This window comes from Ambystoma mexicanum, chromosome 10 (genome assembly GCF_040938575.1).
Source record: "Ambystoma mexicanum isolate Mex_15411 chromosome 10, UKY_AmexF1_1, whole genome shotgun sequence".
Lineage (NCBI taxonomy): Eukaryota > Metazoa > Chordata > Amphibia > Caudata > Ambystomatidae > Ambystoma > Ambystoma mexicanum.
Genome location: NC_090932.1, coordinates 1,556,828,399 through 1,556,851,507, shown reverse-complemented (window position 1 = coordinate 1,556,851,507; position 23,109 = coordinate 1,556,828,399). Strand labels below are relative to the sequence as shown.

General features: G+C 46.9%; 1 protein-coding gene across 8 annotated transcripts in view; it reads right to left on the bottom strand.

Annotated features, from left to right (window-relative positions):
• Positions 1-23,109, bottom strand: part of DEPDC5 (DEP domain containing 5, GATOR1 subcomplex subunit) — a 1,004,325-nt gene that overhangs the window by 245,539 nt on the left and 735,677 nt on the right. For 6 of the 8 annotated variants that reach the window (XM_069619835.1, XM_069619836.1, XM_069619838.1 and 3 more), the window contains one exon: positions 22,486-22,669. In XM_069619835.1, the coding sequence (XP_069475936.1) occupies positions 22,486-22,669 (184 nt within the window). The remainder of the gene's footprint in view (positions 1-22,485; positions 22,670-23,109) is intronic. The other 2 variants (XM_069619837.1, XM_069619840.1) reach the window with 1 other exon arrangement.

The window sequence follows — 23,109 nt, the reverse complement described above, 5'->3', positions numbered from 1 at the left end:
CCCATGGAAAGCATCTGCATGATTCAAAATAGCTGGGGATGTCCAAACCTTGGCAGCCTCTTACCCCACATCTGCCCAGTAACAGACATCTCCTGGCCAGAATGAGGATTGGGACCAGGCGGTCCCAGGCCCCACATCCAGCCAGATGCTCACACTGCCGCCTTTCCTAAAAAGGTAATGCTTTGCCCAGAAAGGGGCTTTCCATACATGGCATTCCTTGACCTGAGAGGTGTGAGGATGCAATGGTATCAAAATCAAGACAGACGCAAAAGATGTGTTTGGAAAACCTTTATTGCTCTCGAAAGGGGATTGAAGAAGGCCCATCTTGCCCCATGTCTAGGATGGGAGCACGCTCTACCATCAAATAATAAATAACAAAGTCCTAGTGGAGTCTGAAAAAACAAGATGGCGTATGCTAACAGAACTTATTACCAGCCCCTACTCTAATGTAACAAAATATGTGTGGGCAAAATGTGTATGCAAAAGAAATAGTGTCAAAGAATATAAAGAACCAATGTGGCTGAGTCAGATCTCCTTCCCACGTTGGGCAACACGAAGTAAGGCGGTCCCCGTAGACAGGACGACACACTCTGGCTCAGGTTCTCAAAACAAAGCAGTTCAAAACGTGGATCGAAGCCCGCATGGCCTTGCACATTAAAGTCACTTTTCCAGTGTTCCAAAAAATCTTTCACAGTTCAACAAAAGGATTTGCAAAGTTGGGCCAGAGAGTGGCAATGCGGTGGGCGAGAGGTGCCAGGTATTGGTTGAACAGCCAGGGAGAGTGGTTAGACTCCTAGGGAACACCACAGGTAGAGAGTGAGATAGAGGAAAGGAAGCACCCAAGTTGGACCTGGGAGGGTCGACCAGGGAGAAAGAGGTCATCCAGGCCAGGGCTTGATCGGTGATACCCAGGTTATCACAGAGAAGATTGAGCAGGATGGCATGGTTGACCGTGTCAAAGGCAGAAGAGAGATCAAGTAAGATGAGGACAGAGGGGAAATTAGAATTAAGGTTAGCAATCAGGTCTTCACGGATGTTCAGAAGAGCAGTTTCTGTGCTTCTGGCTGCTCTGAAGCCAGACTGATGGCCATGGAGACAACCAGCAGATTCAGTGTGAAGATTAAGCTGGGAGATGGCCAGGTTTTTCCAGGAGTTTGTCCAGGAAACGAGTGATGGAGATTGGGCGATAGCTAGCCGGCCAGGAGGGGTCGGCTGAGGGTTTCTTGAGAAGAGGGTGCACAAGAGGGTGCTTCAGGGGTGAAGGGAAGCCTCCAGTGGCAAAGGAGTGGTTGCAGAAGTCAGCCAGGGCAGGAGCAAGGGTGTCAATTTGGTCCTTGATGGTTTTGGAAGAATGGGGGAAGAACCTGTTTTGAAAAGAATTTCATAGATCAGGCTTGTGTAGAAACCTCTTCAAGGGAAAACAGAGGAAAGGCAGAGGGAGGAGAGGTGGCCGGAGGGGGGCCAGAGTTAGAGGAGAAAGTAGAGGGAGGAGGAGGAGAGAAAGAGAGGGTGGACAGGATGTCCTGGGTTTCAGAGATTAATTGAGAAGCAAGGTGTGTGTGCAGAGGGCCTGGGAGGGGACATGAGAGGTAGAGACTGCCGAAGGATTGGCCACCACCTTGCAGATTTTAAAGAGTTCGGCCGAGTTGTTAGATCCCGCAGAGACACAGGCTTGGATGGGGCTCTCTTCTTAGTGCGGACAGAGAGCCGGTACTGCCTTTGGAGCAGGTGGAAGGCCACTTTGTCAGAGGATGCACAAGACGCTAGCTATTTCCTCTCAGCCACCCTGCACTTTTGTTTAAAGGTGAGAGTAGTACCAGGAGTTGCACTTGGCTTTGGGATTCAAGCGGATCCTCATGACAGGGGCAAGAAGATCAAGAGTATCAGAGATGGAAGAGTGAAGCATGGAAAGGGCTGTGTCAGGATGTGAGTCAACCAGAGGAGGAGGAGGGGGAGAGAAAGTGTCAGTGAAAGCCTCAACTGACACACGCTTCTTGGGTCGGATGACCGAGAAGGTAGGTGGCAGTGATGGAGTTGGCTTGGCCTGAGGAGTAGAGAGGGAGAGATGGGAGGAAAGGAGAAAGTGATCACTCCAGGAGAGAGGAGTGGTCAGAGGGATAGAGAGGGGCGGTCTGAGGAGATCAGAACATCCAGAGTGTGTGTCATGAGGGCTGCGCCGTTCTAGTAGTTACGTTTTGTGGCATTCATAACGAGGTTAGCCACGCCCCCTCAGTGCGTTGCAACAATCTTCGTTTCCTCGCTCCACTGAAGCCGTGTACTTCAGTGCTCCTAGCGTTTCCAGCCTCGGATTCTCCTTCCCTCCTGTGTCTCCTTTCCCATCTGATTCTTTCCCACTTTGCCTACCAGACTTTCAGCTCCATTCGTTCATCTGTATTTTTCTGTGTTACCTTCCGTTTTTTTCCAGGCTTGCGTTTGGTCTATCCCTATAGCTTTTCTTTTCTACCGGCATCTTTCTGCTATCTTTACCACCTCCTATTCTTTCCCCCTGCTCTCTCTCCTGTGCTTAAGTATTTCACGACATTCGGTTTTCACTCTTATCTCTAAAGGCTCCGGTTTCATCACGGCTCGGTGAGTTTTTTCCGTGGAGATTGGGGGTATCCTTTCTCTTAGTCCGTTTTCTTTCCTTATTCCTTTCTTTCCTCTTCTGCTTACGCAATTTCTTCTGTTATACTCGTTTCGCCTGTTTGCTTACCTGAAGCCCCTCCTCCTAAGCTTCCTGTGTCACCGGCTTGCCTTCCATCTGGATACCGAGTGGTTTTTGAATGCTTCAGCTCCTGGTAATACAGTCTGCATACTTGGGAGACTCCTGCCCAGCCTCTGCTTAAGGACATTCTTGGAAATCTCTGGCCCAACCTTTGTTTAAGTACTGTTTGCGGAATCTCAAGACCAAGACTTCGGACATTCCTCTTCCTTCGGTCTCGGAGTTGAATACTACTGGGGTTTTTTATGCCACTTGCTTTTTCCCCCATATTGGGCTGTAGAGGGAAGTGCCATAAATTATTGCAGTCTGTTTCCTAATAGCAACCATTGTGGCGCATTCCCGAAACAGACCCTATCTCTTCTCTAAAAAAGGAATTTCTGAAGAGACAACAGAACTATCTGGATCGGAATTATCCTCCAGTGAATGAGACACCGAGATACAGGTGAGCTCCACTCCTGACAGATTGCAACGCCCAAAAATGGCCACGGCAGAACAAGTCCAGGAGCTAATAAACGCTGTACAGAACTTTTACCTCGAACTGCAGGGAGTTAAGGCAGAAAATGCAGTTCTCCGTCAAATGGTAGTCGCTAGAGAAGCCCACCAGACGGATTTACCACCATTGTCCTTGGCAGCGGGAAAGTTTGATGGCTCACCCAAAAAGGTTAAGGAGTTCCTGGATGCTTGCATGATATACTTTACCTTCAGACCTACTACTTACGCTCTAGATCGCACTCGTGTAGGATTTCTCATATCCAACATGAACGGAAATGCCCTCGCGTGGGCAACTCCGTTGGTCACGTCCAACAATCCTGTCTTACAAGACTATAATGCCTTCATAAGCCTGCTACGCCAAACCTTTGAAAGACAAGAGATCGGATTTTCTGCAGGAGAAACCTTGTTTGATATTAAACAAGGTTCGATGGACCTAATGTCCTATATTTCTACCTTTAAGAAGCTGGCGGCGGAAGTGGGCTGGCCAGACACAGTGCAATACACGGCTTTCAGAAGAGGTCTCCATGACGACCTGAAAGACGAATTGGCACGAGTTCCTAGACCGGCGATGTTAACAGACTTGTATACTCTAGTCCTGCAGATAGATTACCGACTCATGGAAAGACGATCTGAGAAAAGGAAAACCCGAACTCGGACATCTTTGATCCCTGGACCGTCACCTACTTCCACGCAGGGGTCACATCGCTCCGGCGAAGAACCCATGCAGATTGGTACGACCAGGGGTCCTCTTTCAACCACAGAAAGAAACCGACGGAAGGAAAAGGGCTTATGTATGTACTGCGCGTCGGAAGCACACCTCCTCAGGGATTGCCCGGAGGTTCCTCCGAGACATCGGGGAAACGACGGACCCTGTGCTTAGAAGGAGCCACTTACCGGGGTTCAGTGGAAGGCTCACATTGTGCTCAGACGTCAGGAGAAGACGCCCGATTTATGGTCCTTCAAGTGTCACTCCAGTGGAAGAATCGTCCCAAAAAGAATGCCTTAGCCCTCATTGACAGCGGGGCGGCTGGTAATTTCTTAGACATCAATTGGGCTAAACAAGAAGGTATTCCCCTTGTAGCTAAGACAGAGGAACAAAAGGTGGAAGGGGTGGATGGCCGTTCCTTATGTTCGGGACCTATTGTACAAGCTGCAGTCGACATCAAGGTATGCATCTCTCTTCATCAGGAAACCCTCACCTTTGATGTGATAAGAGCAGCACATTTCCCCATAATATTGGGAATCCCTTGGCTCCGCCAACACAATCCTGTTATTAACTGGTCCCTCAACACCTTAAAATTCGACTCTGAGTTCTGTTTCCAACACTGCTGCTCTTCTAAACAGACGGAAGCAACTGTTATCTCTAGCCCATCAGGAACTTCTGGTTCCCTTCGGGTTCATAACATTCACCCCGTTTTTCATGAGTTTGCTGATGTGTTTGAAGATAGGATACCCAAAGACTTGCCCCCTCATCGGTCCGAAGATTGTGCTATCGATCTCGTTCCAGGTATAACTGTACCCTTTGGACATATGTTTTCTTTAGCCTTAACAGAAAAACAAGCATTGAGGACATACCTAGACCAAAACCTCCAAAACGGATTGATTCGTCCTTCTAAGTCTACAGCAGGGGCTTCCTTATTCTTCATAGCCAAGAAGGACACAAGTGAACTACGCCCATGTATTGACTATAGGGGCTTAAACAAGATCACAGTGAGAGATCGCTACCCGATGCCTTTGATAAAAGATATCTTGGAGGCAGTTGAAGGGTCATGTATATTCAGCAAGCTAGACCTTAGGGGTGCTTATCATCTCTTAAGGGTCAAGGCTGGGGACGAATGGAAGACGGCATTTCGTACACCCTTTGGGTTGTATGAATATTGAGTAATGCCATTTGGCTTAGTTAATGCCCCTGCAGCCTTTCAGAGGTTTATGGGCCGTCTTTTTGTTGATCTCTTATTTGTCTCAGTTTTAGTGTACTTAGATGACATACTGGTCTTTTCTTGTAACCCTGTTCAACATCAGGTTCATCTCACTGAGGTCATGGAACGCTTGAGACGCCATCAACTCTTGGCTAAACCGGAAAAATGTGTGATTGCAGTGCCTTCGGTACCCTATTTGGGTTTTATCCTATCGGAACATGGTATCGAGATGGATCCCAAAAAAGTCTCGGCTATTCTCTCCTGGCCAGCCCCCTCTTCTGTAAGGGAGGTACAGGCCTTTTTGGGTCTTTCAAATTTCTACAGACGATTTATCGTCAACTTTTCTGAACAAGTTCTTCCGATAACGGCTCTACTCAAGAAGGATATTCCCTTCGTTTGGAATCACAACGCAGAACAAGCGTTCCTAGGATTAAAAAAGGCGTTTTGTTCGGCTCCTATTCTCAAACAGCCAGACCAACGAAGGCCCTTCGTTGTTGAAACTGATGCATCTTCAGGGGCACTGGGGGCTGTTCTCAAACAAGAACACGATGGTATGGAACACCCAATAGCCTATCTCTCTCGCACGCTTACGCCTAGCGAAAACAACTACTCTGTTATAGAGAAAGAGCTCCTGGCCATTAAGCAAGCATGTTCAGAATGGAGACATCTCCTCCAAGGGTCAAGACATCCATTTGAGATTCGCACAGATCATAGCAACCTCAAGGTGCTACAACAAATGGAGTGTAAAAATACTCGACAAGCCCGATGGGCTTACTTCTTCACCCAATATGATTTCTTTATTACTTACCTCCCGGGCAGCAAGAATGTTCTAGCGGATAGTCTATCTCGTAGCCCCTCCAGTTGGGTCAATCCACCCTTTAAGGGGGAACTTTTGTTACCTGAGGTCCGAATCGTCCATACCATCTCAAGATTTTTACAGGACGTTAAGGAAGCGACTCCGGTTGCTATACTACCTCTTTCCAAGCCGGTTCAGGAGCAATTAATCAAGAAAGAAGGACTGTGGTTCTACAAAGGAAAGCTTTTCATTCCCAACACCAAGCTACAGTCATGAGTCCTTCATTGGGGTCATGAATCACGGATCGCTGGTCACAAGGGCTTAACAGCTACTTCCGACCTAGTCAGACGAATGTTCTGGTGGCCTAACATGATGTCTGACATTAAACTGTATGTATGTTCTTGTCGTATCTGCGCCAGGAGCAAGGGTCTGACTTCAAAACCTGCTGGTTTATTGCACCAACCAAAACTTCCAACAACCCCATGGTCACATGTCTCTAGCGACTTTGTGGTAGATCTCCCAAAGTCTCAAGGATACTCAGCAATCATGGTAACCATATACAGCTTCAGAAAGATGGGCCATTTCTCACCGCTGAAAGGAGTGCCTTCTGCACCTGAGATGGTGCAAGTGTTTCTAAAGGACATCGTCCGACTCCATGGTATCCCAGAAACTATTCTTTCGGACAGAGGTTCTCAGTTCACCTCAACCTTTTGGAAAACCTTATGTGATCTACTGGGAATAGAACGGGCCCTCACCTCAGGTTACCATCCCCAGTCTAATGGACAGACGGAACGTCTCAACGCCACTATGGAGCAGTATCTTCGCTGTTTTGTTAACGAACAACAAGATAACTGGGTCTCTCTTCTTCCTATGGCCGAATTTTCTTATAACAATACCCTTCACTCGGCTATTAAAATGACACCTTTTTTTGTGTGTTTGGTCATCATCCCAGTTCTTTTCCCCTGAATAATGTCCAGGCTTCATGTCTACCCACGGTAGACTCTCTCTTGGAAAACATTACCAGAACAAAGAAGAACTCTCTTATCAACAAACAGGAGAGTAGAGCTCGATATAAACATCAAGCAGATACTCATCGGATCCAGAATCCTGATTGGCAAGTAGGCGATAGAGTCTGGCTCTCAACCAGATACTTACCTCGTTGGACACATCCTTCCAAATTCTCTCCCAAATATCTGGGTCCTTATACCATGACTGCTCGCATTAATCCTGTGGCTTTCCGATTGAAACTCTCTTCTCAGCTCAGCAGAATACATCCGGTCTTCCACTCTTCCCTGTTGAAAAGGTTCATCCCAGACCCACACCACAGGAAAAGAAGAACCTTTCTTTTAAAAGATACTAATCCCCCCGCAGATGAATATGAAGTGGAGAGAATAATGGATTCGAGATACTACAGAGGTCGACTCCAGTACCTAGTGAGGTGGAAAGGATACTCTCAAGCCGAGGACTGTTGGGAACCTGTGATTAATCTCTCAGCTCCCAGATGTGTACGACAGTTTCATACCCTCTATCCGGGTAAGCCTGGGGTCGGTACCCAAAGTAGGAGGCATACTGTCATGAGGGCTGGAGGCTGGAAGCTTTGGTCCCGATGGAAGCACCATTAACATACACATTACGGCGCCTCCTGCGCCGTTCTAGTAGTTACGTTTTGTGGCATTCATAACGAGGTTAGCCACGCCCCCTCAGTGCGTTGCAACAATCTTCGTTTCTTCGCTCCACTGAAGCCGTGTACTTCAGTGCTCCTAGCGTTTCCAGCCTCAGATTCTCCTTCCCTCCTGTGTCTCCTTTCCCATCTGATTCTTTCCCACTTTGCCTACCAGACTTTCAGCTCCATTCGTTCATCTGTATTTTTCTGTGTTACCTTCCGTTTTTTTCCAGGCTTGCGTTTGGTCTATCCCTATAGCTTTTCTTTTCTACCGGCATCTTTCTGCCATCTTTACCACCTCCTATTCTTTCCCCCTGCTCTCTCTCCTGTGCTTAAGTATTTCACCACATTCGGTTTTCACTCTTATCTCGAAAGGCTCCGGTTTCATCACGGCTCGGTGAGTTTTTTCCGTGGAGATTGGGGGTATCCTTCTTCGTCCGTTTTCTTTCCTTATTCCTTTCTTTCCTCTTCTGCTTACGCAATTTCCTCTGTTATACCCGTTTCGCCTGTTTGCTTACCTGAAGCCCCTCCTCCTAAGCTTCCTGTGTCACCGGCTTGCCTTCCATCTGGATACCGAGTGGTTTTTGAATGCTTCAGCTCCTGGTAATACAGTCTGTATACTTGGGAGACTCCTGCCCAGCCTCTGCTTAAGGACATTCTTGGAAATCTCCGGCCCAACCTTTGTTTAAGTACTGTTTGCGGAATCTCAAGACCAAGACTTCGGACATTCCTCTTCCTTCGGTCTCGGAGTTGAATACTACTGGGGTTTTTTATGCCACTGGCTTTTTCCCCCCATATTGGGCTGTAGAGGGAAGTGCCATAAATTATTGCAGTCTGTTTCCTAATAACAACCATTGTGGCGCATTCCCGAAACAGACCCTATCTCTTCTCTAAAAAAGGAATGTCCGAAGAGACAACAGAACTCTCTGGATCGGAATTATCATCCAGTGAATCAGACACCAAGATACAGGTGAGCTCCACTCCTGACAGTGTGCCCTGCAGAGTGAGAGGGGCCAGAGGGAAGAATAGAAAGAGAGAGAGTGTCACAGAAGTCGCGAAAGAGTCCAGAGGAGGGACAGGAAGCATCCAGGTGGATGTTGAAGTCTCCAAGGAGGATTTGAGTGGTAGAGGCCAGGAGGGAGAGCAGAGGTCCACCAACTCAGAGAGGAAGGATGTGGTCTGATCAGGTGGCTGATAGATAGTAGCCACGGTAAGAGAGTGGCCAGGAGAGAGAGAAAGACTGCAGACAAGGCATTCGAAAGAGGAGTAGGCCTGCACAGGAATGACAGAGGCAGGATCCACTCCGGGAAGATCAAGGCTACACCCCCTGCAGGAGCGGTTGGACCGGGGCGCGGAGAGGATATTGTAGCCATCAGGGAGGAGAATGTCAAAGCTTGTGACAGAGCTGGCCGTGAACCATGTCTCGTTGAGACTTGTAGGGTGCCTTCCCCAAGCTTTATTCACATACGTTTGGGTCCCCTTCCCCTAACTTATCACACTTCCGGTTTCCCTCAGTTGGGCTTAAACCTTTTCCTGATGTCGAAGACTTTCCAATGTGCAAGGCTTTTACTATAGACCTCCGCAGGACCACTTCGACTTTCCCTTCAACTCGCACTCTTGTGTTATTGGTCTATGTAGTTCAATATCATAAGCACAAGAGTTCAATATTTACTTTCTACTTCCCCTTTGGCTGGGGTCAATCTTGATCATCAAGCTTTTTAAAATTCATTCACTTCGTTCTTTTATAAAAAAACATTTCACCTTTTGCTGAGACTTTCGAGTGGGCTATTTCGCTGGACCTCTCTGCTACTCTGTATTGCTGGTTTCACAGTTAACCATAATTTAAAGTTCACCACAGGTCTACTTTTCTTCGCATCTCATCCACACGCGTGCAGCCTTCAATTGTAAAACATATTAATGCCACTTCATTCTTTCCTTAACACACACCAGTTTTTCATCTCACTCACCAACTCATTGGCAGTGAGCATTCTTTCCATGTCTTTGCCATTATAATTCACAAGTCAAAGTTAATAACACAGTCTTGGCCTCGCCTCCCCAACTCTGTTGTTCATCTGGGAGGGATGCAGGCCCCTTTGAAACACAATGCAGTGTTATTGTCTGGGATTCGGCCTTCTCCACGTATCTCTTACGATTCTTTGGAGACAACGACCTCCTGCAGGGAACTCCTGGGTTTCTTTACCCTTGGTTCTCGTCCCTCGATCCGTCGCTCTGCTCCAGTAAGTCCGCCTACGCCCCGGAAGTTCTGCTGCTTCTCGTGTTCCACCTTGATCAGCTTTTCTCACCAAAATGTCTTTGGACTTCAAGTCCCATAACCCTTCACTCTGATTTTGCTCCCACTTCGCTAGCTTCCCTTTTGGTACTCTGGTGGTTTTGGGAGATGCAGGAGTTCAAGGGGATACTTGTTGAGGTCAGGGTCTCGTCAACCGCCCCTCAAAACCCTGGGCCTTCCTGCTTTGCCCAGGGGAGGAGCTCTGGTGTGGGCACCGCCAGGTAACCCCAGCTGCCCCTGGTTTGGCTCCGTGGGAAGTACAGTTACCTCTCCACACTGCAGCCTCCCCTGTACTCAGAGGTTCAGCAATCAGGCAGTGCTTCCTCCAGGCCTTCCAGGGTCTCTCCAGCTCAAATTCTCTCCCTCTGGCTTCCGTGCAGCATCCAGCATCCATAGCTCGCTCAAAGTGTGCCTGATTGTTCCACCTTTTATACTCCCTGGGAGAGTCATCTAGAAATCAGGTGTGAGTATTTGTAGAGGGAGGCCTGACCTTGCCTGCCTTTATTAAGAGGACAGTCTGTTAAAAAGGAAGAGTATGTCCTCAGTGTCTGAGTGTATTGCTTCTCAGTGATCTTCATCCTCTCAATTTGTCTCTTCTTTCTCTCAGTTTTTGTGTAAAAAAGGGGGGTGGTTGGGAAGTCTTAGTGTTATCTGGTATTTTGTGGGGAATTTGGTAGAGTATTGAAAGATCGGGAAGGTGGATGTATGGTTGTGGGTTGTGAGAACCCTGAAAGTGTCTCCCTAGCTAGTCCCCGGGGATCTGTCATCCGGGTGGGCAGGGCACGGCCATCGCTATTGGATCCAGTTCCTGGGGGAAGACCAGTGAGGGAGGGTCTCCTGGATAGGGGGTCCTCAGTGAGTGGGAGTGCGACACTGACGGGTGACACGCGGTCGCACCCTTCTTTCAACACCTTTTCCCCATCCTACCACGTAGGACATTCAAAACAACTGCCCCCTTTCCCCCTTCCAACACAAACACTTTCATATGACACACCAGAAAACGGACTAACAGCAGAGCTGTTTACCTGACATGTCCCAATACAAGGGTCAGGCTAAGTCAGGCAATTGATCAGAATCACACACACCTGATGGCGCTTTCCAGAGAGCAGAGTACGAGCAAGGCAGACCGCACAACGAGACAGCTACCCAGACCCGGCAGTTCAAATATCGAGAGCCTGATGAGGAGAGGCACAACCTTGACCTTTTCGACAAAACCCTGCGAACCCTCTGCAGAAATAAACGTAAGGCTGAGGACAATAGCCCAAGTGTGCTGCAACAGATGTCAACGGCACACGTAGCGTATTGATGCTGATACACCGGAGTGAGGGAGACTCCTGCTTCCATGGTACCGGCCTTGACTCCAGTAAAGAGGAATGCCAAGCGGTTCATCACTGGTGAGTCAAGGGGAGAGCAGATAAGAACAGGGCTGTGGAGAATGAATGTCGCAAAGTGGCAAAATGTGACAAGTTCAAAGAACTGTAAAATTGTAAAGGGGAGACCAGCTGCAGAAGGAGACTGACACCACGTGGGTCCTGCTCCGAGAGACTCTGGTCGGTCCCCATCTGAGTAAAACTACAGAAACCAGAAGACCATAGGAGAGCCGCCAAGATAGGTCAAAGTGGTCATACAGGAGTTTAGGCAAAATCCCCGTACAAGCGAAAGCCTTTGACCTACAAACTTTAAAGTAAGCAATGGAGGTGAATGCCGCCACATGAGAAATCAAGGAAAGTGAATCCTGCAAACATTGAAAGTATAAGTGAATGTGAAGTTGGCAAGAGTCAACCCGAAGAGGGATGTCCATTGGAACTGTTTAAAAAGACATAAGATTTGTGAGTGAAGGAAAAGCCATAGTGAACCTGAAGGAGGGAGGCTGAAAGTAAAGAGGGGTCACCGCCAGGAAGAGGGGGAACGAGGGGTGACAAATCCTCATCATAACTGAAATCGGGAAACAAACATTCATTTTGTTGAAGGAACTTTTGTTTTGTTATTTGAATACGTCAGGCCTTCGAAGGCAAGAGACTTTCAAGGAAACCAGACTTGGCCATCGACGGTCTTGATAGATGCAACTGGAACTGTTGACTCGTGCTGTGCTCCAAGATCCCATCTTACCCTGTGCTCAAAACATGGGGAAGGGAGACCCAATCTACCAGATCCTGATATATTACTTGTGAACACTTCTATCTTTTCTTGAAAAGCATCCCACACCACTTTTGTATTAGTTGTAAGGTTTGGCAACTATAAGGTATAGGCTCACGGCGCCACAAGGACTGCCTTATTTTCATTTGATGGTCGACGCTTGTTCCCATCTTAGATTTAGGTTTAGATTAGGTGTTTTTCCAAGGCTGCATACAGTTTAATAAACACCCTTGAACTGTGATCACTTGTGTCTGTCTTTACTGTTGCCCCCATGAGTTCCGTACAGGGTACATGGGTTCTGGTTTCTCATGAGGCTCTTGCCTTCTTTCCTTTAGGGAAAAGTACTGGGATAGGATTGGATTTGGTTCAACATATCCCATGTAGACTGAGGGGGTGTTGGGTAGAGGTGTGTCAGAAGGGGGAAATACTGCATCTCTCCCGAGGGCATTCCTCCCGCAGTCCCCAAGGACCCCTTGTTCAGGTGATCCTCTCGCAATGGTCCACTCCCAGGGTCTGGTTCGAAAGGCAATGGCCGTGCCCTGACCACCTTAACAAAAGATCCTCAGGTTCTACCGTGCGAACACCCTTGGGTTTCTCACAGAGGGCAGAAAGAAGGCCAGTGGGAAACATGGGCAAACAAACGGTGAAAAAGATGCAATTTGGAGTATATGGTACTTGTTAAGGCAGTTTTGGTACCACGGTCTGTGGAGGATTGCCAAGATGGATTTTCAGAATCAACCCTGGGGTGGATTCTGAGAAGCCAAACTATTATGGTTAACGGGAAAGACACTGATGCTTAGCCAAACCCAGTCAAGGTACGGTAGAGAGTGTGAGAGAATGGTCTACGGCTACAATGAGAAACACACAGAGCACTCCAATAATTCCAGTTAGACACAAGATGTCCAAAAACTACAATGATTTATGAGGCTATTTGCTTAGAATACACTCTAAGCAATTAAACTTTAATGTAAGCATTATAACACAACTACTATCATTTGGCATGCATTACTCACTGTAATATCATTTCTGATGATTGTATCTGCTTAGATTCACATGCTGTGCATATAGTCCGACATATAGTGGTAATCGCAGAGTATTGCATCTTTCTTTCGAGGATCGAAAGGGGACGTCAACATGGGCGTGCTGGTAACACTATCCCTAACGTGAACTGTAGTGTACCCAAAATCCCTCACACGTCGAGGTCCCTCTGATTGTGTTTTTTCTGCCGTGAGGGAGCCTATGACTACCGTGAGTGAGTACAGAGAGAGAAAGGTGTAAAATGTATATGTTCCTTCTACTCCAAGAGAGGGGGAAGGGTGGGTGCATGTGAATCTAAGCAGATACAATCATCAGAAAAGCTATTACGGTGAGTAATGCACTTCTTCTGATGCTTTTAATCTGCTTAGAATCACATGCTGTGCGTAGACTAGCGAGCAGTACCCAGAGATGGAGTTGGGATGTGTGAAGGAACAGTAGCAAAGCGATGTCTTAACACCGCTTGTCCCACCTGAGAGTCAAACCTAGAGTGTGTATCTATGCAGTAGTGTTGTGTAAAGGTGTGTACAGAACTCCAGGTTGCTGCTTTACAAATGGACTCAAGAGGGACATTTGCAAGGAATACTATGGAAGCCCCAGTGCCCCGAGTAGAGTGTGCTCTAGGCTTGAAGGGCAGATCTCTGTTAGCAAGTGTGTAGCACAGTGTGATGCAGTTTACGATCCACTTTGAGATGGCTGATTTAGAGACAGTATCCCCTTCTCTATCAGCTGCCACTGAAACGAAAAATTGGTTTGTTTTTCTTAGTGGTTTAGTTTTTTCCAGATAATAGATCACTGCTCTCCTTGCATCAAGTGTGTGGAGGCTTCTTTCTGCCACTTTAGTGGGGTTCTGGAAAAATGTGGCTAGTTCTATTGATTGGTTCACGTGGTACTTTGAAATAAATTTATGTGCAAATGGGTGATATGTTTCAGGGCCAGAAGGTCAAATCATTTGGACAGTGCAAGGAAGAGTTGGACTCGAGGGAAAACGATAGGCTACAATATATGCAGATCAGGCAGGTTAACATCCCCCGCTAACAAGGAAGCTGCAACAAGGTCCCCAACACCATTCTAGACATATCTCACCAGCAACCCTGGTGAAAAGGAGCTAGTTTCTAACATATATGAACTCCTGTCGGATAGTACCCCTAGACCACCTAATGCATATATAGCCAAATGGGAAAGAACATTGGGAGCAGCTATGGAGAGATATCCCGAAGCTCACACGGGCGATCGAAACAAGGGAACTTTGGTGCAAGGTTATGGCCCAATGGCACTACAAGCAGGCACGGGAAAATGGTGGGAAAATCCCTGCAGACTGCTGGCGGGCATGCAGGGAACAAGGAGACTGGGCCCATATCTGGTGGAACTGCCCGAAGCTCTTGAAATACTGGGCAGTGATCAATGATAATATGAAGAAAGTGTTTGGCGTTCAAACCAAGAGAGGCATAGAAGAAAGCAAATTAGATTTGGGGGACTCCGCAAACAAAGCCTGGCCAAAATCTCAGAGGAAGGCTAATGCAAAATTAACCTTGCTGGCTCTTTTGGTGATAGCTCAGTGCTGGAAGGCAAATGACACTCCGAATGAACAAGACGGGTACTCCAAAGTTTGGCATTACGTGGCCCTGGAATAGCTGACTTACTCGCTTCAAGGGGACAGCGCCAAGTTCTTTCCCCACTTAAACCAGACACGGACACCGAAGTGCGTCAGGGGAGGTAACAGATGCGAGCAAAGGAGACGTCCTGACCATGCGTGGAGAGGAGCAGAAGAAAAACACAGACTCAGTGACGCAGATCCATTACAGTAAAGGTACAGGGGAGAGCAGGACAGGGGATCCGGGGTACAGGGCGCATGTAGTGAATGGCACAGTCATATTCATCAAAGTCTAAAAAAAACGAATATAACGATTGGAGTAATCAAACTCAGTGAGAGACCATATATTGAGAAGAGTGAGCATATTTCCTGGGCCCAGTTTACTCGTGCCAGAGAGGAATCAAGTATTAAAAAGGGTAATACCTACTCAGGGACTCAGCCTACTCATCCAAGTGGAAAGGTCAAAATCCAAGAGAGTGATCAATACTCTGGGACTCAGTTGAAAGTTTGAAAACAGAGAGTGACAAAGGCTCTGGGATCCAGTCTATTTGTCACAATAATAAGGAAGACAGCCAAGAAAGTAATAGACATTGTGAAGGCCAATCCTATAGTGGAACTAAGATATGAGGAAAAGGGGAGAACAAGGGAACCCCTTTTCTCTAATGTAAGATACTCAAAAAGAGAAACCAGTGAAGCAAAGAAAGAGAACCTATATGACAAGTGGGACTTGTATCGGAAAATAGAGAACCAAAAGAATAAAGTGAAGCAAGATTTAAGATCCTTAAAGGCACTCAATAGAGACTTTCAGAGACACTTGGTGAAAAGGTTGCAAGAAGGCTTACAAATACTCGAACCGTTAGGAGAAGAGAATCATCAACAGAATTAAAAAAGGAACCAACATTGTGAGAAAACCCCTAGGGGATCTGAACCGCCTGGTCTGAAAGATAGCAGAAGGCTATCTGAAGATTGTATATTGAGGCTGAAGTGCCTATCCAGGAGAAGTGAATCATTCTCCTGAATTCTCCTGAGGTGTGTTGACCTATCTTTCAGCCAATCTTCAGATTGTTTCTAGTGATTACTTGTATCAGTTCATACTGTACATATATTATTATCTTGGGCTGTTGAGTCTTCTCATGTTTTCTTCTATAAGGGATGATCCTTTTCTCCTCCTCTGGTAAAATGGTCACAGAATTATATATTTTCCTTCTGGACTATATCCCATTTTCGTAGAACAGTTCATAGTCTTTGATTTTATTTTGCTCTTTGTCTTGATATGGTTTTACCAATTGCAGCTGGTTCTCAGGGTTCCTGCTTATACCCTGTTCTTTTAATTACTTTAGACCTTTTTGGTTTGAATTATTACAAGCTGCGCCATTCCCATAATATTTCTATTTCCATTCTCAGTACCGATGACTGTATAACACTTCCTTCTGGACTAAGACGAGTATGAACAGTCTAATAATGATTCTCATTCACAGTTGTTATGCTTTCTCTCTCTTGACTGTGCCGAGTATGAGCATTGAAATAATGATTCTCTTTCACTTATGTTTTCTCTCTCATGACTGTGAGGAGTATGAGCATATCCAAAAATACTGGCTTTCATCCAGTCCCCCGGTCTTCCCTTATCTCTATTACCTTCCGTTCTTAGGGTTAATGCCACCAGGATTTTCGTTTGTTGAGGATCAGCTTCCTCTCCTATGCTGGCTTCTCGTGTTCTTTTGCCAGCCTCTCTTCACTCCGTTTGTCTTGGATGGCAATTTGTTATGTCTTTTATCAGCTTATCCTGAGCTGATCGCATAGGAACAGTTTTGCCGTTGTTACTTGGACCTCTGGTACACTATGGTCTTCCTGTGGTCTGCCACTGGCCCCTGCTTTTCTCTCTCTTGCTCTGCTTCAGGACGCCCTGCATCCAGCTTCGATTCCTCTGGCTACCAGGTCCCCAAATGCAAACACACCTGTAACCTCTCGGTCTCTCGCGTCTGCAGGACACTGCACGGTTTGCCTCTGTTTCGCATTGAAGTCAGCGTTCCTCCCCTTTTGAAACTCGCCGGCTCTTCTTGCATTTTCCCAGGCTGCTCCCCTTTTTGGATTGACGTAGCAGTGTGGCTTCCTGTGTGCAAAACATGGTTCTTTTTTCTCCTTCTTTTGTGTATTCTCCTCTATATGTCCTCTTCTTCGTCCAAGTGGAATGCAAGTTTAAGAGATTTTCCCTTTCATGATGACAAATAACACATATTGACCTTTTCATCACAGATCTTCCCCTCAGAAAGGCTTAAAGGTGTTATTTTGAAAGGTCTCTCCTGTTGAGGTCCCACTTGCCTCTACCACTAGGGAGGGTATTGCGTAGCAGTTTCACCTCCCTAGCCTCACAGGGGATGCTGCTATTTGTGGAGAAGGGACAAATTCCTCCAATTCGCTGCACAGTCCCATTGAAGACCGAAATGGTTGCCAAATACCCATTCAACGTACCAATCTGCAGGCCCTTCCGGGCCAAAGAAAGAAGACATTTCAACACAGATGATGTGGAGCAAGTAAACGGGTCAAGATCCCTCTCCTGGCATCATTTCAAAAACCTAAGCCACCTGCATTCATAGATGTACTTGGTGGTGGGTTTTCTAGCAGAAAGGAGCATGTCAAGAACGTCCTCGGACAGATCCCATTCCTTATACCTCAGTCTGTCAGCAACTACTGAGTGGGAGAGGAGGTCTGTACTCTACGGCAGACGCCAGGGAGGGCAGATGGCCATGTCTAGCAACTCTGAGTACCACGTTCTCCGGGCCCAGTCTGGAGCGATCAAGATCATTGTAGATCCGAACAGACACAGTCTCCTGAGAACCAGCGATATGACAGGGATCAGCAGATGCCCCACTCGACTGTCAGTGCTTGCACAAGAGCTCCCTCATGAGTGAACTCCCTGGAGCAGAACCACTTGCACGTATTGTTCACACTGGAAGTGAAGAGGTTGGGATAGGAATATCCTATCACAAGAGATTTGGTCGAATGCAAAACCACTCTTTTTATTTGACTGAATTTGGCCAAAAATATATGTGGGGATGGGGCTAAGGGTAATAAATAAGGTGGGAGGAAGTGGGGAACTCCTCCTCACATATATCGATAGCCAAATGGATGACATGAAAATAAGAAGAAAAACAATTCAATGGTTTTGCATTCCACAAAATCTCTACAATCAAATCCCATTGAACCAGGGGGTCCACTGGAGGAGTACACCAACAGGAGAACTGCTCCTCCAAACATCCTGACAAAGCTCCCACTCATGGGAGGTTGAAGATTTTCTGCTCGGTGCATCCGCCAGCGCCCCCTTGAGGTGGGCTGCAGTCAAAGACACACTGTTCTCCAGAGCCCAAAACCACAATCACATTGCTTCTCTGCACAGAGGCAAGGAGCCTACACCAACCTGCTTGTTGAGATAATATATTGCTACGGTGTTGTCCGTCAGGACCAACCCTGTCTTGCCCTTCACATAGAGGAGGAAAGGAACTAGGGCCAGCCTGATTGCTCCCAGCTCCAGCACACTGATATGGTCACGGAATACTAATGGGGAATCAAAGTGTTCTTACCGTAGGGTTTTGAAGGTGAGCGCCCCAGCCTTTGAGGCACGCATCTGTGACTAGAGTCACTTGTGGCCAAGGTTGACGAAACAACGACCCCTTTGGGAGGTTTTCCTTCATGGACGACCATTGCAGATCTCTGGACACATTCATACCAGTAAAAGGTCCAATTTACGTCCTGAAACTGCAATCACTGTGAGCTCAGAAGCCACTTTGCTGACCTCATGTGCAGTCGGGCCCCTGGAACCACAAGCATACAGGAGGCCATAAGGCTCAGAAAGCGCAGGCAAGCCAAGGCTGAAACCTTTGTCTGTGGCTGGAAAACCTGGACCATCTTGTAGATGTTCACCACTCTGTCCTCAGGTGGGAAACCCTGGTTCAGCCAAGTGTTCAAGTCTGCTATGATGGGTCGGAAGCAGTGGGATGGTGAAACCTGAGACTTCCTGAAGTTTGGGAAGAAGCCCAAGCTATGCAATACGCTGCACATCTGATATAGGTGTGCCAACGCTAGTACTAGGGAGCGGGCTATGATGAGTCAGTGATCACAAAAACATGAATGCCTTCCCTTCTGAGGCAAGCCGCCACTACTGCTAGCAGCCCGAAAGGTGGTGCCTTGAACTGGTAGTGACAGTTCCCTATTTGAATCTCAGATACTTCATGTGCCTCTTGTAGATGGCGACATGGAAATAAGCATCCTGGAGATCCAGGGAAACTAGCCAGTCGCTCAGGTCCAGGACCTGGAGGATCTGGACTAGAGTGACAATGAGCTTGTCCTTTCACAAGTACAAATTCAAAGGTTGCAGATCCAAGATGGGTCTCGGACCTCTGTCCTTCTTTGGCACCAGAAGTAGGTTGAGTACCAAACCCTGCCTCATTTTGAACAGGTTATCAATTATATGGCCCCTTTTGCCAGCAGCTGTTGGATCTCCTCTAGCAGAAGAGGATTCGTACGCAAGAGTTGGTGGAATGTGGTGTGGTCTGGAGGGTGAATGGCAAAAGTGAGGCAGTAGTCATGCTGCATGGCTATGTTTCCATTACTCGCCCAACAGAGAGGGATATCATGCCCCCTACCGGGGACTGTGGCAGAAGTTCACTTCAGAGGGGCTTCATGCCAGAGGGTAACAATGGAGGTGGACGTGCCTCTCCTGGGCACACCGCCGTCCTTATCCCTGTAGGGGGCGAAACTGCCCTTGCTTGCCCAATAGAGATTGGCCTCTACCTCTTTGGGCATAAAAGTCGAATGGACGAAAAACCCTGCCCCTGCCCGCAGGGCTTGCCGGTCGCTGCTGCTGGACTGTCATGACCAGTGACGTAGCTTTGGCCTTACAGGCTTGGAACTCCTGTAAGGACTATTTGGCCTGGGATGCCAAATATGTACATGCCATTGATGGACATATCCAGAAGCTTCTCTTGAAGGTCAGTTGCAATGCCGGACGTCCTCAGCCAAGAAAATATGCACAAGCCTTCACACATCTCACCCTCAAAGACGTGCTCGGATATCTCCACCATGACCAATCACGGGTCAAAGGAGAACTTGGCCAGAGCACAAGAGATGCTTATGCACCAGAGACCAAGGCTCAAAGAGCCGAAAATCTTCCTACCCCATACGCTCAGTCTCTTGCTCTCCCCGTCAGGGAGCAAAGATGGGAAGGAAGTGGTTTTAAGCTTCACCGTAGTGGCCTGGACCACCAAGCTTTCTGGGGAAGCATGGGCAGAAAGGAACATGGGGTCTCAGGGTGCCAGTCTTTGCTAGTTTACCAGGTTGCGCTCCACTGTGAGAACTGAAGCCGGTTTGGCTAATATTTCCAGCACTGGCCCCTCTGTCTGATTGAAAGGCAATAGTGTCTCCTTCTTTAGACCCTCATCCAGGATGTCAGTTAGTTCATACTGCACCTTCAGACACAAAGGAGCCGATGGATCCAAGGTGTGGACCATCTTCGCCATCAGACGCTGGAAAGCGGCCTGTGGTTTGGCGAGGGTGGCAGCAAGGATCAAGCCCACCTCTGGCGAGATGTTCAGGCCCCTTGCCTCCTACAAGTCATCCACAAGTCCCTTTGTTCCCCAATGACATGAATTCCATCACCTCTACCTCCAGAACCTTGCCTCCACCCCCAGGGGAGTGTCCATGACCACCACAGCAGGGACTGTAGCATGTGTAGGGGTAGGGAAAACATGTAGCTGTCACTGTGCAACAGTAAAGGGAGAAGGCAACAACCCCTGCAGTAGGCAGCTGCCCTCAATTGCCAACACAGCAGAGGTTTACCAATATCACATATATTTGTATTGCTAGTCCACTGCTCACACCATTCGTTAACCCTTGGTGTGTATTAATAGACATGTACCTTGTACATCAATACACAGTAGTTCAAATAGATGCCCCCACATTTAATATTCATAAATCATCTGATAACACTCAGTAATGAATACTCAATGAATGTGTCTTACACTCTCAAGTAAAAAATACATCTTTTAATTATGAGAATTGTGTAATAAAGAAACATTACCATTTTATCATCACTATACACAACACACTTAAAAATGCAATAAATAATTAATGGAAAAGCTGAGCCATTGTCATTTTCCTCTACCTCAAATCAAGACTAAGACAGATCATCCTTCTCCAAGAAAACAAAGTTACCTTTAAAACCAACTACCTACATTACCAGGTTGTTATAGGCAACCTCACAAAACATGCTAGGCAATCTAGAACCTGCCTCAACAAATCATGATGGTCAGTCTCACAGAGTCATCTGCCTCGAGCAATACCTAAATACCATTCTCAATGTGATATCAAATGCAGGGTAAAAGGCCTCCTCATACTCACTAACTGTAGACGGTAGCGAGTTGAAGAGGGGCGAGAAATACTGGATGTCTGGAAAAATCCACAATTCAAAATAAAAATGAAAAAAATGTAAGAAATTCAAAAAGGCACTTATTGCTGTACCATGAGCCTTTCATCAAAAAAGCTTTAAAATAGGATAACACGCTTCAAAAAGAAGTAAATGTCCATTGGAGTTACTGGTGCTAGAATATAGACAACCCAGAATATGGTGTCTCTTCTTAGGCTGTTAGTCTGTGAGCTGAAGTGCCTGTGGGGAAAAAGCATAGATTGTTCCCCAAGCAGCACAGAAAGAATTCAAGTTCTACTCACAAATGTTTCAAAATATCCAGAATCCAGCTTGGCGCTTCAAAGCCCCAGAAAAAGAATTAGGAGTGGGTTGACCCCTCCCACATGAAAAGACTTGCTGCTCTTCATCTGCTTCTTGCCATCTATGTCTACCCTGTCTTCCTGCCAGCTCCATCACCCCAAACAGCTGTGTGCAAGGGCTGTGCTTATTCTGTTATATACTCTCCGGACCTTCCCTATTCACCCTATTCCACGCCTACAATCCTGGTCCTTCAATGGCTATTAGGGATTGTGCCAAACTCTGTTTTAGCTGACTGCACCTTTCTTGTGCAAAGACTGGCCAAGGACATGACCCTAGGAATTGTTCCAAAAATGTGCCAGCAAACTACAGAATCATGTTTAAAACTACAGAATAAAACTACAGAAAGGACTGCCTGTTGTAGTTTGCAGTGTTCGCCGTTATATGTTTTGTATTTTGCAAGTACATTGGCCTCCATCCCAGAGAAAGCCTACATCGCAATGGATGGCAATGTTTATACAAGAAGAGTGCGATGTACCCGGCACAAGGCAATTGGGGCACAGCCCCGAGTATTGAAAAACCTGGGTTACATAGCGGTCTAAACTTTCAAAAAATACATTAGAAAGGGATCACACAGCAAGGTCTGATTTTCAGATAAGTACAGAAGGGAGGGAGCAAAGAAATATTAGCAATACAATGAGGCTGTGATGCAGGATCACTGGGAGCCCGCAGTTATTAGGCTTGACATTAAACCAGAGTTTAACGCTGGTTTTGAATGCATTGAAGGCTGATTAAGCCACACGTAGAGTATACATGGTTATATTATACATAATAAGCAGGGGCCCAGCAGGCTCTGCTATTGACATCTATGACTCCTTCATAATGAATTGGTTTTTAATAATTGCAAACTCACCATAATTGCTACCATAAATGTTTTTTCACCTTACCCACAAAATGGTTTGTTTGCAGTTTGTTATGGCACAGGGTTGTGATTCACCATTATCATCTCCTAGGCATGCAATCAATGTGGAGTCTTACTCCTTCAATTTGAGCACCTACTACCTCTACTTTGCACTTCCGTTCCACCCAATACCAGCAGCCAGACTGTGCAGCCATCACTGACCTGTCCATGTCAGCCTCAGGGACGAGATCATAGCATCCCTCGGTGTAGTCATTCTGCAAACTCTGCCGATCCGGGAAGTAATCCGTGGTGAGAGGAAGGCATGCCGGGGTAGTGAGAGACTTCCAGTCCACCCCGACTGTACAACAGAAGCTTGGCACTACAGGAGGAGTAGACAGCATCAGAACTGCCCCGTGACACAATAGGATGAGGCAGTGGTGTCAGTGGTTGGCGGGGGAGGTGAAGTGGTTATCCAGGATAGATACCAACAAGGGTATTCAGGTGGGCAGGGGGAAAAGTGGATAAGTATGTGTATGTGGGGGGGGAAGAGGAATCAAGAGTAACAAAGAAAAGAAGGGAGGGGAGGAGAGAGAAAGAGAAGAGACAGAGTTTGTTAACATTTGCCATGCTGTGCAGATCTAATCCATCCATGCAGGTGTGATTCCACGTTTATACTTTCTATTGCACTTGATTCACAAAAGTCAAGGTCCACGTGCTGGGACGATTGAAGAGGATCATGGAAATTAAACAACATTCAATTGTTAATTAAGTGTGGATTGAGAAATTAACATACAAGTGCCAGTTCAAGTCAGAGCCTTCCTGGCCCCAACACTGGAAGAGGAGGGT